General features: G+C 39.0%; 2 protein-coding genes across 2 annotated transcripts; both read right to left on the bottom strand.

Annotated features, from left to right (window-relative positions):
- Window positions 1-4,792: 4,792 nt before the first annotated feature.
- Window positions 4,793-5,266, bottom strand: LOC117150041 (stellate orphon protein at 12D-like; the record flags this gene model as incomplete). Its single annotated transcript, XM_033316906.1, has 2 exons — window positions 4,793-4,827; window positions 4,885-5,266. A coding segment is annotated over one exon (324 nt), but the record flags the coding sequence as incomplete, so codon positions are not given.
- A 120-nt stretch (window positions 5,267-5,386) lies between these two features.
- On the bottom strand, window positions 5,387-5,711 carry LOC117150042 (stellate orphon protein at 12D-like; the record flags this gene model as incomplete). The annotated part of the gene is made up of 1 exon (XM_033316907.1): window positions 5,387-5,711. A coding segment is annotated over one exon (324 nt), but the record flags the coding sequence as incomplete, so codon positions are not given.
- Between the last annotated feature and the right edge of the window lie 11,173 nt (window positions 5,712-16,884).

Genomic DNA, 16,884 nt, shown 5'->3' with positions numbered 1-16,884 from the left:
GGTCGTCTAACTGTATTGTAATTTTTGTAGACATTCTCCTAGAAATTTTTCCATTATCTCCTCCTAGGTATTTGGTTAAAGGTTTGGCAATTTTTGCATAATTTCGGACAAATTTACGGTAATAGCCGGTGAGGCCTAGAAAACTTCGAAGTTCTCTAATGTTTTGTGGAATCGGATACTTCATAATTGTGGAGATTTTCTCAGGATCTGTTTTAATTACATTGTGAGATACTATATAACCTAGAAATGCTGTTTCTAATTTAAAGAATTTTGACTTTTCTAGAGAAATTTTCATATTAGCTTGTTGTAAAATATTTATTATTTGAATTAAATCTGTGTAATGTTGTTCAATTGTATTAGAAAATATTATTATATCATCCATATAAACATGACAAGTTTTTCCGACTTGTTCTCTCAATATGTCATCCATTGCTCTTTGAAATATTCTAGGGGCGTTTGTTAACCCAAATGGCATACGTATGAATTCAAATTTTCCGTTATTTATAGAGAATGCTATTTTTTCAATATCTGAATTTTTCATTAAAATTTGGTGGAATCCTGATTCCAGATCAATGGTTGAGAAATATTTTGACTTCCCTAAGTTAGATAATATTACAGACGGATCTTGCATCGGATATCTGTCAGGTATTGTGCTTTCATTTAATTTTTTATAGTCAATAACTAATCGATGTTTTGGAGATCCATCTTCGTTTTGACCTTTTTTAGGCACTACTAAAACTGGTGAATTGTAAGGGCTTCTACTTGGTCTTATAATTTGTTCTTTTAACATTCTATCGATTTCATTATTAACGAAATCTGAGACCGACATGGCATAAGGATATTGTTTGCTATAAATTGCTCTGTCATTGACTGTATTTATTTCTCCTCGAATATCGGTTCGAAAAGGAATTTGCGTATTTATTTTAGAATGCTCCTTTTCAATTTTATTCATAACTTTATTTTCAAATTCTTTTATTTGATTTGAAATAATATTTAGGTTATGAATTTTTTCTTTGTCGGAAAACTCAACGACTGCGTGCTCGGTATTTGTGGATTCCAAGCTATTTGGTTTAAGACTGACGGAATTAACATCGTCGGCTTGTTCAGGATTTTTTAATCCCAAACTGATATATTTTTTATTAGCGGATAAATCTACGCTGGCGTGCTCAGGATTTTTTGATCCCAAACTGATATATTGTTTATTAGCGGATAAATCTACGCTGGCGTGCTCAGGATTTTTTGATCCCAAACTGATATATTGTTTATTAGCGGATAAATCTACGCTGGCGTGCTCAGGATTCATTGATCCCAAGCTATATAAACTGCCTTCGGCAATTACTGTTTCGGTTTTATATATCTTTTCCTCATCTAAATATTTTTTAATTATATATTCTTTTAATGGAAGAATATTTTTTTCCTCAATTAAACACAAATCGTTTTTATCCTCGTCAAAATATTGGAGTTTATCTTTATTTCCCTTATACTCCATGATTCCTTTCTCGATATCTAATTTAGCTCCAATCTTTCTTAACAAATTGAATCCAATTAATAGATCAGATTCTAAACCCTCAATTTCATAGAATAAATGTTGTTCCCCAAATATATTAATCAAATGATAATATTTTATGATTGAATATCCATGAACTGTAGATACTCTTTTATGTATTGATAATTCCCTTTTATTCTCATAAATACCCTTTTTTATATAACACGCGGTGGCTCCTGTGTCTATTAATATTTTGAATTGTCTTTTAGTTTTTCTGTCTACCCTTGTGATATGAGGCATCCCTCTGTAAGGTGCTGATCTAAAAAATGGTTCTCGTTGATATTATTGACTCTCATTGTTTTATGAGCTGGCTGGTTGACTGTTCCCGTTGATTCCCGTTTTATCGGGGGGTGTGTTTCGGACTGATTTACAAGACCTGCGCTTGTGTTGTGTTTTTGCGCTGGGTATTGATTATAATTATTTCTTTGGAAATTATTATTAAAATTGTGTCGGTTATTATTATAACTCCACTGGTTGTTATTATTCCTAGGATGATTATAATTTTTAAACGGACGATTTTGAACTCTTATGGAGTCGTCTACTTCCATAGGTTCTGGTGGTGGTTGAACTTTGGAATTATTATTAAAATTCCAATTGTTATTCGCTCCGAAGTTCCCGTTTTGCGGCCAATTATTATTTATCCTATTTGGTGTATTATTAATCTGTCTAGGGGCAAATCTAAGGTTGTTTCCTTGATTTCTGTTTTCACTCCTAAATCCATTATACTTATTTGCAAATTGAGCTCTAAAGTTGTTAGACTCCAATTCCTGACACTTTGCCAAAGCATTTGGCAAATCTGGTGGGTTGAGAGAGAAGAGTGTTTCTGAGATTGAACCGTTTAATCCAGAAATAAAAATTCTTAGCGCGTTGCTCCTAATTGTTTTATTTGTTTCCTTGGTTATTAGGCCGTCCTTTCCATAAGTCATTATAGTTTTATTTATAAGTAACGTCATTTTCTTATTTACTTCGTTGTAGAATTCGTTAATGGTCATGCGTCCCTGTCTTAAGATGCTTAATTCTGTTTCGAGTATATGGATTGGTCTTTTATCGCTATAGATAAAATCCAATCTAGAAAGAATCGCTTGAAAGTTTAAAACGGTACCATGGTTGGTTAGAGCATCGTGTGCTGCTCCCATGATTTTATTACGTAAAATTGTTAAAGCGATAAAATATTGTTCACTTTCAATTTTATATAGACTCATTGCGGTTTCCGCCGCTTCTCTCCAGCCTACATATTGGGTTATTTCTCCTGTGAACTTTGGTAAGGATTTAATTACTTCTAATGTAGTTTCGCATTTTATGGTTCGGTCTATTGTTTGGATCTTATAGTCTTCTACCTCATTTTTGTTAGCGGCTAACTGCTCTTCTAACCCTTCAAGTTTTCTGGTTACTTCACTCAACTGTACATTTATTAATCTGTTTATTAATTCCATTGTCAGATTACTGGCGCTGGATATCCCGCCCGAAAGGGTTGATACTGAACCTCCGGTTGCCATTTTTAAATTTAAATTATCAAAACTATTTATCAAATCTTCCAGATTGTTTTAAATTAAATTGATATTGTAATATTTAATTTCAAAGTAGTATTCTCTGTATCTTAATCTTAATTTTTTTTAAATTTTATTTTAAGACTTAGTGTTGTTTTTATCTGCTCACGATACTTTCCGTGGGAGTTCTTCCTTCAGCGTAGTTGGTGGAGGGTAGGGGTCTTCCTTCAATTGGTGGTTCCTTATAATTCTTTTTTGGAGTCTTCCTTCAATTGGGTCGTCTTGATAATTATTTATTGGGGTCTTCCTTCAATTTTTTATATAGCCTTTTTATTTTTGAATTTGAATTTTAAAATTGAATTTGTTTGAATTTCTTTGGTTTCGTAGTTGAGTTCTGAATTTTTATTATTATGTTATGTTTATTATTATTATGTTCTCGTAATTTGTATTAAGTATTCAGTCCACCTTTTTATGTTAAATACTTAATTGGATTATTGCATTTATTGATTTCCAATTAAGTTTTTTATCACGATCACTTTCACATTAGTTAGGCGTCGTTGTATTGTTGTGGATGTTTTAATTTTTCCACTAAAAATATGGATTGTTGGCGGCGCGAGTTCCGTTTTATTTTTAACTTATTATCGTTAATATTTATTTAGAACTTTTGAATACGCCGCCCCACGTTGGGCGCCAATTAAAATTGTTACTCTTTATTTATTTAAAAAAATAAATTTTATTTTTTATTATTTAACATTTATTTGGTGATAAACTTTTTCACTTATACTATTACGAGACACTTGGTAACTTATGTTTAACTTCGAGCTGTTGACGATCTCGTCCCTATTCAGACTCCCGATTCAGACTGATCTTCCAATTCTAAGTCCTAATCCAATCAACCTCGGCCAGAAGCTTTTCTTTCGGAAAATTACCGAACTTTCGATAAAAGCTTTATGCTGGAAATTTTCCACTGCATTGTGAAATTCAATTATGCTGATCGATGCAATTTTTGATTGATACGCAATAAGTCGGCCGTGGCTTGGTCTCCAAGCGGAAGCTGTGTTTACGTTAAGTTTGGCTTGCTTATGTTAGCGGGTAGCTGAGTGCTGGCAAAGGCAATGACAAAAACAAAGACAAGGGCAATTCCGACGAGATTGAGAATTGGAATTTGTTTATAAATTGTGGAAGGGAGCTATGTTCATGGGTTGGATAACTTGCACACATACAGTTGTACCCTATCACTGCTGCGCTATCACTGTTGTTCGCTGTAGCGCTCTTCGCTCGAAAATATTTACAATTGTATACATTGAATTTTTGAATAATGAATAATTTGATTGAAAATGATTTTGGAATGATATAATAAAAACCATTTTCTGTAAAAATATAATCGGTATTTTGATCAGAATTTTTTGAAATGATAAAAATTCAGAATGTTATGTATAGTTGATGAAAGAGAGCTGTTTGCTGTAGCGCCCTCCGCTCTTTCTCTCTTGAACAAAAACTCGAGAGAGCCTGGTGCCACCTATAGAGCCGCGGCCAAAAAATCGTATGGCGTTACGCATCTTGTTATTCCAGTGTCTATGGCCAAACCAATGTATGGCCGTTACGCATCTTGTTATTCTAGTGTCTTTGGCTGGACGGACCAGCATTTAAATATTACGTTACTTAGGAAATAGCTTATGGAATAGGAAAAAATAGTTTTTGTTCCTGCCCTCCATGTAGTCGATGGGCACGCGGCAGAGGTACTCGTTGCCCTTGATCCCGAGGAACCAACTGATCCAGCTGCTGTTGTTCTGGCTACAAGATTTTACTGTGATTTGCTATTTTTTCCATAGGAAAAATCTAGTTACTCACGGGCTCGACATGTTGCCAGTTCACTCGTATGAAAAATAATAAAAAGCATCTTGTTATTTTAGTGTCTTTGGTCCGGCTGTGTATCGTTACAGCGAGGGCAGAAGATCTTCACGTTGGAGTTGACCCACACGTCGCTGGGGCCCACAGGCAGGGCTTTTCTCTCCGACATGATGTATCGGGCGTGGATCATGCCGTACCACTTCTCCTCATCGCCGACGACCCAGTCCAAGGAACTGTCGAACCCCGGATTCAGTATCACTTGCAGTACCTCGGTGAAGTACTCCAGTCTCATCTGGTTGAACGTCTCCTGAATGTAGTCGATGGGCACGCGGCAGAGGTACTCGTTGCCCTTGATCCCGAGGAACCAACTGATCCAGCTGCTGTTGTTCTGGCTACAAGATTTTACTGTGATTTGCTATTTTTTCCATAGGAAAAATCTAGTTACGGGCTCGACATGTTGCCAGTTCACTCGTATGAAAAATAATAAAAAGCATCTTGTTATTCTAGTGTCTTTGGTCCGGCTGTGTATCGTTACAGCGAGGGCAGAAGATCTTCACGTTGGACTTGACCCACACGTCGCTGGGGCCCACAGGCAGGGCTTTTCTCTCTGACATGATGAATCGGTCGTGGATCATGCCGTACCACTTCTCCTCATCGCCGACGACCCAGTCCAAGGAACTGTCGAACACCGGATTCAGTATCACTTGCAGTGTGTCGGTGAAGTCCTCCAGTCCCATCTGGTTGAACGTCTCCTGAATGTAGTCGATGGGCACGCGGCAGAGGTACTCGTTGCCCTTGATCCCGAGGAACCAACTGATCCAGCTGCTGTTGTTCTGGCTACAAGATTTTACTGTGATTTGCTATTTTTTCCATAGGAAAAATCTAGTTACTCACGGGCTCGACATGTTGCCAGTTCACTCGTATGAAAAATAATAAAAAGTACAGTGCGAAATGACAAGGCCTACTATGCCATAATGACATCTATGTGTCAGTTGGGCCGTAACCCTTTATCGGCCGAGTACTGAATGGCCTTTACAAAAATCTCAAACTCGTCAAAGCGGCAAGCACAGCGTATCCAAAGGAAAATGTTTAACATTAAATTCATTAATAAATTTATAACTTAGTTATATTAAATAAAATACAATTTATTTATTAATATTTTTTAAAATTTTTCTTAGTCTAGTAATGACAAAAAAATTGGATCTTTCATGAACTATACATAACATTCTGAATTTTTATAATTTCAAAAAATTCTGATCAAAATACCGATTATTTTTTTACAGAAAATGGTTTTTATTATTTCATTCAAAAATCATTATCAATCAAATTAGTTAGGTCATGTCTCTGCTAAGAGTGCTACCTAATCGTAGTTGGGCTGGAGCTGGTAACTCTCAAAAATTTCCACACCTCCGGGCCGGACTAACGTGTCATTCGACCCGTGCCGAAAGTCTGCCAGGCTGGGGGCCCGTGTAATAACTAGCCCAGTCGAAGACGGAGAGTCCGGGAAAGTGGCGTCCGCCCGGTCTAGTTAGCCTTACCCGGGTACTGCGGATCTCTGCCCGGGCGGACCTTTTATTTCTCTGCAACTCGTGGGTAATAGACCAAATAATTTTAAAATACCGTGCAGAAAGTTGTAAATAAAAAGTTGTGAAATTTCGCAAGTTTGTTGGCTTCGGTCGGTTGGCTTAGAAGCGCGCGAATACGAAATTCGAAATACGAACTCTGGAGTCAGAGTTGGTGAGCACATATGAGAAACTTAAAAATGCCGTAATTGGCGAATTTAAGCGCGCGTCGAAATGTGCCGATGTACATGTACAAAGTTGACGCACAGGAAGAAGAAGAGCGACGAAAGCATGCACGAATACATGATAACAATGAAAAAAATTGCAGCGCTTGGACAAGTCGACGTTGAGTCTATTATCGCTTATATAGTTGACGGGCTGGATATTAAAAGCGAGTTCAAATTTGCATTGTATGGCAGCAAATCAACTGTTGGAAAAATATGAGTTGTACGAGAGCAAGTGTGTTATCGAAAAACCGCAAAAGCAATACAGTGGTGGCAGAAAAAATATAACCAATGCTACAACTCTAATGAACACATGAGAAAAGACTGCAAGGCAGAAACAAAATGTTTTAAATGTGCAGGCAGCGGTCATATATCTTCCAAATGTCCCTTTACAAATGCGTCAGCGCGGCCGGAATGCGCTGAATCAAAAGAGCTAAGTATGTACAATATTGTTGAGACTGGTAGTAACATAGATGCTTCGCCACAATACAAGCCGATGATCGAGTCAATGATAGCTGAGTACAGCCAGCAGAGGAGCGTACAAAACCATTTCGTCATCAACAAAACCGTCACTCAGCTATGGAATCCGAGTCGATTACAAAACAAGTTGACGCCTGGTTGCAGGATGGCATTGTGCGCAAATCTTCATCGAACTTTGCCAGTCGAGTCGTCGTTGTGAAAAATCTGCAAGCGCTGCGAGACGCCGAGGAAGCAAAGGCAGACAAGGAAGAACTACAGGCGTTGAGCAAGGAGGCCGAGCGCAAGGTCAAGGCCCTGGAGGCAGAAGTATTACAGCTGACTGAAGATCTGGCCAGCTCAGAGAGGGCGCGACGTGCTGCTGAAACGCAGCGTTACGCTTTAACTCTTCGCGTCGCCGAACTCACTGAACGTATCAGCAGCGCGGAAAAGGAACTGTTCCCGCTGCAGTGCAGCAACAAGGAACTGACATCGATGATTGAGGAGATTAATGTGGAGAACACCTCGCTCCGCACCGAGGCAATCAAGTGGCAGCAACCCAGAGGAGTTCAAGCGTCTGCAGGCTGAGCGAGAGCACCTGGCCAAGTTGCTGACCGCCGAGAGAGCTGAATTACGCAAGGAGGTAAAAACACATATTCAGCAGGCACAGCATAAGTATAAAGACGGCTATGGTCGCAAACGCAAGGTCGAGCGTACATATAAAGAAGGAGATCTGGTGGCTATTAAACGAAATCAGTTTGTGACTGGCAAAAAACTAGTTAGCAGTTTTCTCGGGCCATATGAAGTAACTAAGGTAAAAAAAAACGAAGGTCGTACATATTTTGAAAATATGAAGTACGCGTCTACAAAGGAAGATCTATGGGTGTCTGGGTCAGACGACAGTGATCAGGATGGCCGAATGTAACAATAGTTATCGATAGGCGATGATCAAAAATCATCGCAAAGGGTAGCGTCGTGAGTGCAAGTAGATATAAGAAAATAGGACAAGCATAGAGAGAGTCGAAGTAGAACAAAGCGAGTTGAAAGTGGTGTAGTTAAAAGATCTTGAAGCCGAAAGTGGTCGTGTCCCAACCCATAAATTTTGTGTGGCTCTAGTCTTCATAATGTGCCAAATTTGGTGTGCCTGTGTCTTGAACATTTATCTATTTGATAAAACTGCAATTGTTTTGCGCTTGCACTACTATTTAATGTAGAAAAATACGATTTTTTTGTGGCGGATGATTTAATTATATTTATACGCTTATTAGTTCCGATTAGGGGTTAAGGATACTTTCACTTGTGGTTGTTACGTTATAGAAAAGCATTCGCTTTTGTATTGGGCAATTGCTCATGCTCTACCATCGCACTCTTATGCGTCGCTTTAATTAAAATGAATAATGGTATCGAGAACTGTCGAGCCTATGTACAGGATTCGTGGGGAAGTGTTCGTGTAGGCGGTAATACAATATTATAGTTTCATATGTAGCAACAAAGATGGTCTAATTGTCGATCTAAAACATAGGAAATAAGTTAAGCGCTGGCATGTGTAAAACTAAATCGAATGGTAATTGAGTTAACTGGATCACGGAGATTAGCGACTGCTGGTTGGCTGGCTGGCTGCTGATGCTTTAGTGGTTGCTGAAGTAAAAGTTGTTGTTGCGTATGTAGCCAGAGCTCGCCAGCGGATGCAGCGGATGCAACTGAGCAGGGCCACGCGGGCTGCACGCAGTGGATCTGGCCGTAGGCACAGCAGGCGCATATGCGTCTCAGCCAGGTTGCGACGACGACAGCGACGGACGGGACGATGCCAGCGGGGCAAGTCCTGCCGGCGACGCCGTCACTTACGACGCTGGAAGACACGTCGCAGTGCCTTGCGCCAGAAAAAGCGATGCGATTTGTTCTTGGTGGGTGTCTGCGGGTCCTCAACCAAGTGCAAATCGTTTTCGGGAGCGATGCGACGACGTGTAGGTGTAGCTGGCGATGAGCGGGCCGTGTTTGTCGAAATGGATGCGTAGGGTTGTGGAGTGTGTGGTGCTGAGGCTGTGGTTACAAAGGGTGCAACCAGATAAGGTCTGGCCTTCAGTGCCGCTATTGCTGCAGCCGATGTGGAAGCAATTGATATATAGGCTTAATAGGCTTAACATACGAATTTAAAAAACTTTAAAATTATAATAGTCAGGGCGTGAATTATTAATTTTAATTTTGTTCATCATATTCCCAAAACTCCAAATATGTAAATTCGTTTCTTCGATCAGAATTGATTTCGGCCCGAAAATCGTCTTTCAGCACAAGTACGTCTATTGTTTTTACTCACACAAGCAAGCAAATTTTTTTTTTAGATTTCTTACGCTCTCAGCGTAAGCGAGCGGACAGAGAGCAATTTTGGCCGTCACTCTTTTAGCTTGTCGACTATCTTAGCTAGGTTTGTGGTGGGGTCGAGAAGCTTTTTTGTAAATATGGGTTGGAATTTCCTGGCGATGGTGTGTTTTCGTCAATGATTCTTGGCTTAAAGCTAGCTCTGGCGGCTCTGCTGGTGGTCGGAGGGCTGTCATTGCCGACTCGCGTGGTGTTCCTGGTCATTTTTTTTCACTCCTTTCTTTTCGGAGCATGTCCTGGTAGTTTTCCAGATGTTTTTGCGCTGGGTTGCTTGTCTTGGATAAAGGTCGTGGATTTGCTTTGTCTTTTGAAGCGATCCTATTCTTTTTTGGATCTTATTTGTGTTCCGGCGCCATTTATTCACTCGCTTCTGAATGGCCGTGTCATGGGAGGAGAAAGGTGGTCTTCTGTCGTTTAGCATCGCCTTTCTGGCGGCCTCCTGGCGAGCTTCACCGATTGACCTGCTCAGGATTGCTGAGCTGTACGGCTGACGAAGTGTATTATTGCGTGGAGGGGGGCCTTGTCGTCTATAAATGTTATTTGTTGCGTCTTTAACTGTCCGTATTTTGTTTATGTCAATGTTGCTTGCCGCCAGAAACCGCCTTGTACGCACTAATATGCTCTCCAGAGCAGTTGACGCAAGTGGCAGGGGTGGATTTAGCTTTGTGCAGCAGGGTGACAGATGATCGCCAGTGCATTTCATGCATCTTGGCGGCCCCATGCATTCATTTTTGGCATGCCTGAAGCCCTGGCATCTGTAGCACTGGACCGGCTCCCGTGTCCTTTCAATATCCACCGTTTGCCCACCGTTTGGGGGGGAAAGGCTGGGAGTTTCGAAGTTAGATGTCGAGCATAATCTTTTGTTTTTTTTTTTATATATTTTTAACGTCTAATGACGCTGTTCCATGTCCTCCGATTTTTGCTTAAAAATATATAGTGACAATTTGTGGCATATTACATTTTCGGATTTCTTGGCGGCAGATATGCGCGCCTTAGTTACAAGTATTAATTTATGATTTAAATTTGCGGAAGTCATTTTTCTATTACTTGGCGGCAGTTTTGCGCGCCATGGTTCGAGTGTGGAATTTAAATTTAAATATTACGTTACTTAGGAAATAGCTTATGGAATAGGAAAAAATAGTTTTGGTAATATTAGAGTATAGTTAAGCGATGACGTGGTATCCAGCGATGAGACTATTATTGATGGCGGCGAGGATGAGCTGTTACCATCGTCCGATGAGATGGATAACACCGATGCCCATCCTCCACTTTGGTTCACGTTCTGGCCGTCCATAAGTTGTTGTTGCTGCTGGCTTCACTTTTTGCTACTGTTGCGCGCGCGCCTCTGTCGGTTTTATAATCTCAACTGACTTGCAGCTTTGGGCTAGGCACGTAGGCGGGCTTCTTCGATAGCTCAAAGGCACGGCGGATGATCGATATGCTAGCAATCGCATTTTCCCGCCAGCCTTTTTGGCGGGCTTATCGGCTAGTATCTTTTTTCTCCGCCAGCTGACTATCGGGCAAAAATACTAGAATTGTTCAAGTTAGTATTTTTGGGATTCTAGTATTTTTCCCGACAGTTACTCGCGTTTGTCAGTGGGAAACTTGTCTCTTCTCCAAAGCGGAAACGAAGCAGAAAATTCGCGTGTTATTTCTTATTGTAATAATTGTGCTTACTGTTCCTGCGCATTGCCTATAGTAATCCTGTTTCTGCTTTCAGTGGTGCTGGTAAAGTCGTTGCTGCGGAGATGCCGGTATGCAGCAAGCATTGGCCAGCCTGGCATGTCAACTTTGGTGCACGCATAACCTTTTTGTGAAGGGAAGGAAAAACGTGCGCCGCAGTCCGCGTCGTCAATAGATAATGCTTAGGTTTGTCTGTTGGCGTGAGTACAAGCTGACTGATACCATATATAGGACAAACATTTCTGCTCTCCCTCGTGTGGAGTTAAACATTCAGATCATTCATTGGGACTTGTTGACCGAGGATCCGATATTCTTGGGCGAGGACTCGGGCGATTCGAGCTTCATCAAGGCCGTCTCGTAAAAACCGGAAGCCAAATAGACTGCAAATGCAAGCGCTTTGTGTAGAAAAGAACAAGGACTAAATTCGGAGAATTACTTACCGGGGGACGTCCAGGGGCGGCTGGGGTCTCAAGTTCAGCCGCTGCGCGAAGAAGTTGTGCGAGAAGCTGGTCCCGAACATTGCTCCGTGCAGCCAAAGACACTAGAATAACAAGATGCGCAACGGCCATACATTGGTTTGGCCATAGACACTAGAATAACAAGATGCGTAACGCCATACGATTTTTTAGCACTCGATTTTTTGGCCGCGGCTCTAGAGTTGGCTCCAGGCTCTCTTTAGTTTTTGTTCGAGAGAGAAAGAGCGGAGAGCGCTACAGCAAACAGCTCTTTGCTACGCATACAGTGATAGCAAACAACTGTATGTGTGCACACGTATGCTCATGCATTGTAAATTTGACAAAATATGCCCTTCACCATAGAAGTTCTTAGACCTTAAATCTATATTATTATTGATCAATTGGCACCATGTGAAAAATTCTTGTTTTGCATTGCCTTACATTGTTATTATTTAAATATAGCTTAGAAATAGTAATAGCCGAATCATAATATCACAAAATAAATTTTAAAAATGACTTTATAGTAGAATAATAGTCATTAGAGTATTCAGCGTGCGGCGTGTGAAAAATTAATAAGGCAATGATTGTTGAGTGCTTGTGTCCGCACTTCGTGGTTCCAGATATGACTTTTTTTCAAATTTGTATTTATTTTATATATTTTTATAACTTAAATTTTTAATACTTCGGAAAACTAAAGGTACCTTCTGATCTTTTTTTTAATTTTTGTAAAATACACATTAAAGATTTTGAAATATTTTTAAAAATAATAAAAAACAAATGTGTATAAAAAAATTTATTGTTGAGCATCAAGTGCACAAATAAAAGTAGAATATATATATTACACATAATTAATTATCAACATAAATATAAATATGTAGAGGGTAGCTAATTCGAACGGGCGTGAATTTTTAATTATTTTTTTATTTCATCATATTGCTACGAAATACTCCATGTTCAAGTTTCGGGGTTTGGACTGTCACCCGCTCTCCGCTCCCTCTTACGCTCTCCGCTCCATCTTACGCTCTCCCGCTCTTCACCACAGAGTCTCCAAGGAGTCTCCGCTGCCGGTCGCGCCCGCGCAATTACGAAAATTCCAAATTTGAAAAAGTGAAAATAATTTGTGCCAAGTTCAGTGAAAATTTCTAAGTCCAAAGCTCTGCCAAAAGTGGCAAAAATTCTGTTCTCGTTTCACTGTGTCCAACGAAAGCCAAATTCTTTTCGCAACACATTATTTGCTTTAACTCCGCAGTCCACTTAATACAATTTGCTTTGCTATCGAAGAATACAACAACGAAACAAACAACACATACCCTCTGGCCATTCCAAATAAAATATTAATTAAACACTTACCCGCCAGTTCCATATATTACATCAACATCCATATATATTACATATATTAATTACATTAACATATACTACATCCATATAGTAACATATCTACACCCACAACTCCCCAATCACAACCACACACACTATTGTAAACAATCACACACACACTTTAATGTCTAAGTACGAAATGTATTCAAAGATCGAGAGCCCTTCGATTATGCTTAGCTTTCATCTACGCACAGCAAAGTGCAAAAGTCCGAAGTCCAAAGTCTAGACTCTGGGGCGAGCCAATGTCCACGTCCCCTAAACATTCCATCACTTGGCGAGCCAAATGAAATAACAAAAACTTCCGCCCACACAATCGTCTCAGGATTCTCAAATTACTCCTATTTTTCGGGGCTCCTCTCTTAACGGGAGAATAGACACATCTCTTTCCGGGAGAATAAACGTTGATAACTTTATTCTCTTAAACTTCGCTCTTAAGCTATCCCAATCCGCCTATATAAACCCAAACATGTCCCCATACACTAGTTCAGTTCTGAGTACGTTATCAATCGCGATAACACTGCTAAGCCCACTTCAACCTCGAAGTCCATTATCCAACCTAGTGATAATCCAAAGGCTCTAGTTCTTCCTTTACTGGAAATAATAAAACGTTTAATAATAAATAAAATAACCTCCTGTGTTCTTTTTTTATTAAACACTCGGTCTGAATTCGTAAATGGCGCAGTCGGTAGGATAAATAGAAAAAGTTGTGCGAGTTGTTTACATATATCAATCTAGTGACAAAAGATCCTTGTACGACCAAGCGTATCTTTTAAGATTGAACCACGCGAATCGGCGCTAAAGTGAACATAATATCGTAATACAATTAACTCTTTTTATCCGCAAATGAACTACGTATAATCGGTGGTTGACACATAATAGTCAAACCTACTGCATACGGTTAACGAAAGTGTAAAAACAAAAAACGAAAAATAATAAAACCAACAACCATGGCAACCGAGCAAGTACAATTGTTATCGGAATCCCATCTTAATCAAGCCCTAAGCCAAATTAGGCAAATATCAATATTCAGCGGTAACACCCAAGAACTCAGTGCCTTTATCCGAAGGATTCAGTTCATACTTCAGCTCTATCCATCAACGGACATCAGGCAAAGGCATGTATTCTTCAGCGCAATTGAAATGCAACTTGCAGGAGATGCTCAACGTGTATCCCAGTTATCCGGAGCAACAACCTGGCCAACCCTTATGAATGCGCTCATCAGCGAGTATAAAACCCAAACACCATGTGAAGAACTACTCCGTCGTATTTACAACACACCCTTCAACGGAAGTATCCGTAAGTTCGTCGAAGAATTAGAAATAAAATCATTCACGATATCGAATAAACTTATCCTAGAAAATGATATCAATAATACTGTATTATACACAAATGCATTAAATAATACAATCAAAGATGTAATCATGAGAAAATTTCTCGATAGGTTATTTATGACTCTTGCTAGATTTGACATTACGACAGTATCTAAACTCAAACAAATAGCGCAACAAGAAGGCTTATACGAAATAACTTTCAATGACAGAACAAGACCCCAAAATTATTCCGATCCTAACAAAATCCAACCACAAACCTCTAAGAATAAGGGAAACTATCAAAATTTCGTGAGCAATGCTCACATAATAAGTCAAATCCAAGCACTACTCCGAAACCCTGCGAACTAAATCCAAGGTTAGCAAGAGAACTCACACAAAAATTAAATACAGGAAGAGTCCAGAATCCATTAAATTTTCAACAAAGAAATAATATTGCCCCAAACCCTCCCGTCAAACGACAGAGAGAAAGTGATAGTGCCTTAAAAATGCCTCTTAAAAATTACAATGAATAATATTACTCTCAAATGCTTAGTAGACACCGGTTCGTCAATTAATATTATGAAACAAAATTTCTTTAATTTCCCAATCAAACCTTCTAAAGTTAAAGTCCACACTATTAATGGCATTATAACGTTAAATCAAAGCGTTTCATTGCAGTCAAGCAAACTTTGTCCCATTAAACAAACATTCTATATTCAAAACTTTTCAGAAAAATATGACTTACTATTAGGCAGAAACTATTTAGAACCAACTAACACTCAGATTAATTATTCAACACAAACATTCACTATAAATGGCTACACATTTAAAATGTGGTACGACCACATCCAAACAGATGAATCCAAGGCCATCAATGAGTGCCAAGTCATCTAACTCAGAGGAAACCCCTCTACATACCCAAAAAAGGAGAAAACCCTCCGGAAAATTAAGCGGAAACCCCACTTAAAATCAGATGAGTCAAAGGTTACCAATGAGTGCCCCAGATCATCCAATTCAGAGGAAACCCCTCTACATATACAAAAAAAGGAGAAACACCTCCAGAAAATTAAGCGGAAACACCACTTAAAAATAGATGAGTTAGCATCCAATCAGTGCCCCAGCTCATCTAACCCAGAAGAGTCCAAGACTACCTATGAGTGTCCCAAGACTTCTAAATTTGAGGAAAACCCTCTTATTAACCCATACATAGAAGAAGCCCTTCTAGTAACATCCTCTAACTACGCCCTAGATGACGAGTTAAAAGAATCTAACGTATTTAGATTAGAACATCTAAATACGGAAGAAAGGGAGCAACTTTCCCACGTTTTGCTTGAATACCATGATATTCAGTACAAAGAAGGTGAAACGTTGACCTTCACGAGTACGATTAAACATTCCATTCATACAAAACACGAAGACCCTATCTATAAAAAACCATATAAATACCCCCAAGCGTTTGATCAAGAAGTCAACAGGCAAATCAACGAAATGATAGAACAAAAAATAATTAGGAAATCTAAGTCCCCCTATTGTTCTCCAATTTGGATTGTGCCAAAGAAAAGTGATGCTTCTGGTAAACCAAAATTTCGATTTGTCATAGACTAGTCGTAGTCTCAATGAAATAACCATCGACGACAAATTCCCTATTCCAGTAATGGACGAAATATTAGACAAGCTGGACGCTGTCAATACTTCACAACCATTGATTTAGCTAAAGGTTTCCATCAAATTCAAATGGACAAGCAATCAATATCCAAAACAGCATTTTCAACAAAACATGGACATTACGAATATACTCGTATGCCTTTTGGTCTGAAAAATGCACCAGCAACATTTCAACGCTGCATGAACAATCTTCTAGAAGACTTAATTTATAAAGATTGTTTAGTTTATTTAGATGATATTATCATTTATTCCACTTCATTGGAAGAACATATAATGTCACTAAAAAAGGTATTTGATAAGCTACGATTAGCTAATCTAAAATTGCAACTTGATAAATGTGAATTTCTGAAGAAAGAAACAGAATTTCTCGGTCACATTATCACAACAGACGGTATAAAACCAAACCCTAACAAAATAAATGCAATTATTAATTTTCCTATTCCTAAAACCACAAAAGGAATAAAATCATTCCTTGGAATCTGCGGATTCTACCGTAAGTTCATTCCCAATTTTGCAAAAATAGCAAAACCTATGACGTCCAAATTAAAGAAAGGAGCAGTAATTAACACAAAAGATAATGATTACATGTCCGCCTTCGAGAAACTAAAAGTACTCATCACGTCCGATCCAATCCTTATATACCCCAACTTCGAAAATAAATTTTCACTGACAACAGACGCTAGTAATATAGCCATAGGTGCTGTATTATCCCAAGAACATAAACCCATCTGCTATGCAAGCAGAACTCTAAACGAACATGAACTTAACTATTCGGCTATAGAAAAAGAACTATTAGCTATAGTATGGGCAACAAAATATTTCAGGTCCTACCTATTCGGTAGAAAGTTCGACATATTAAGTGATCATAGACCACTGTATGGCTAAATAACAT

This window comes from Drosophila mauritiana, unplaced genomic scaffold, assembly GCF_004382145.1.
Source record: "Drosophila mauritiana strain mau12 unplaced genomic scaffold, ASM438214v1 Y_24, whole genome shotgun sequence".
Classification (NCBI taxonomy): Eukaryota; Metazoa; Arthropoda; class Insecta; order Diptera; family Drosophilidae; genus Drosophila; species Drosophila mauritiana.
The sequence above is the reverse complement of the archived record's forward strand: the minus strand, read 5'-3'. Positions and strand labels throughout refer to the sequence as shown.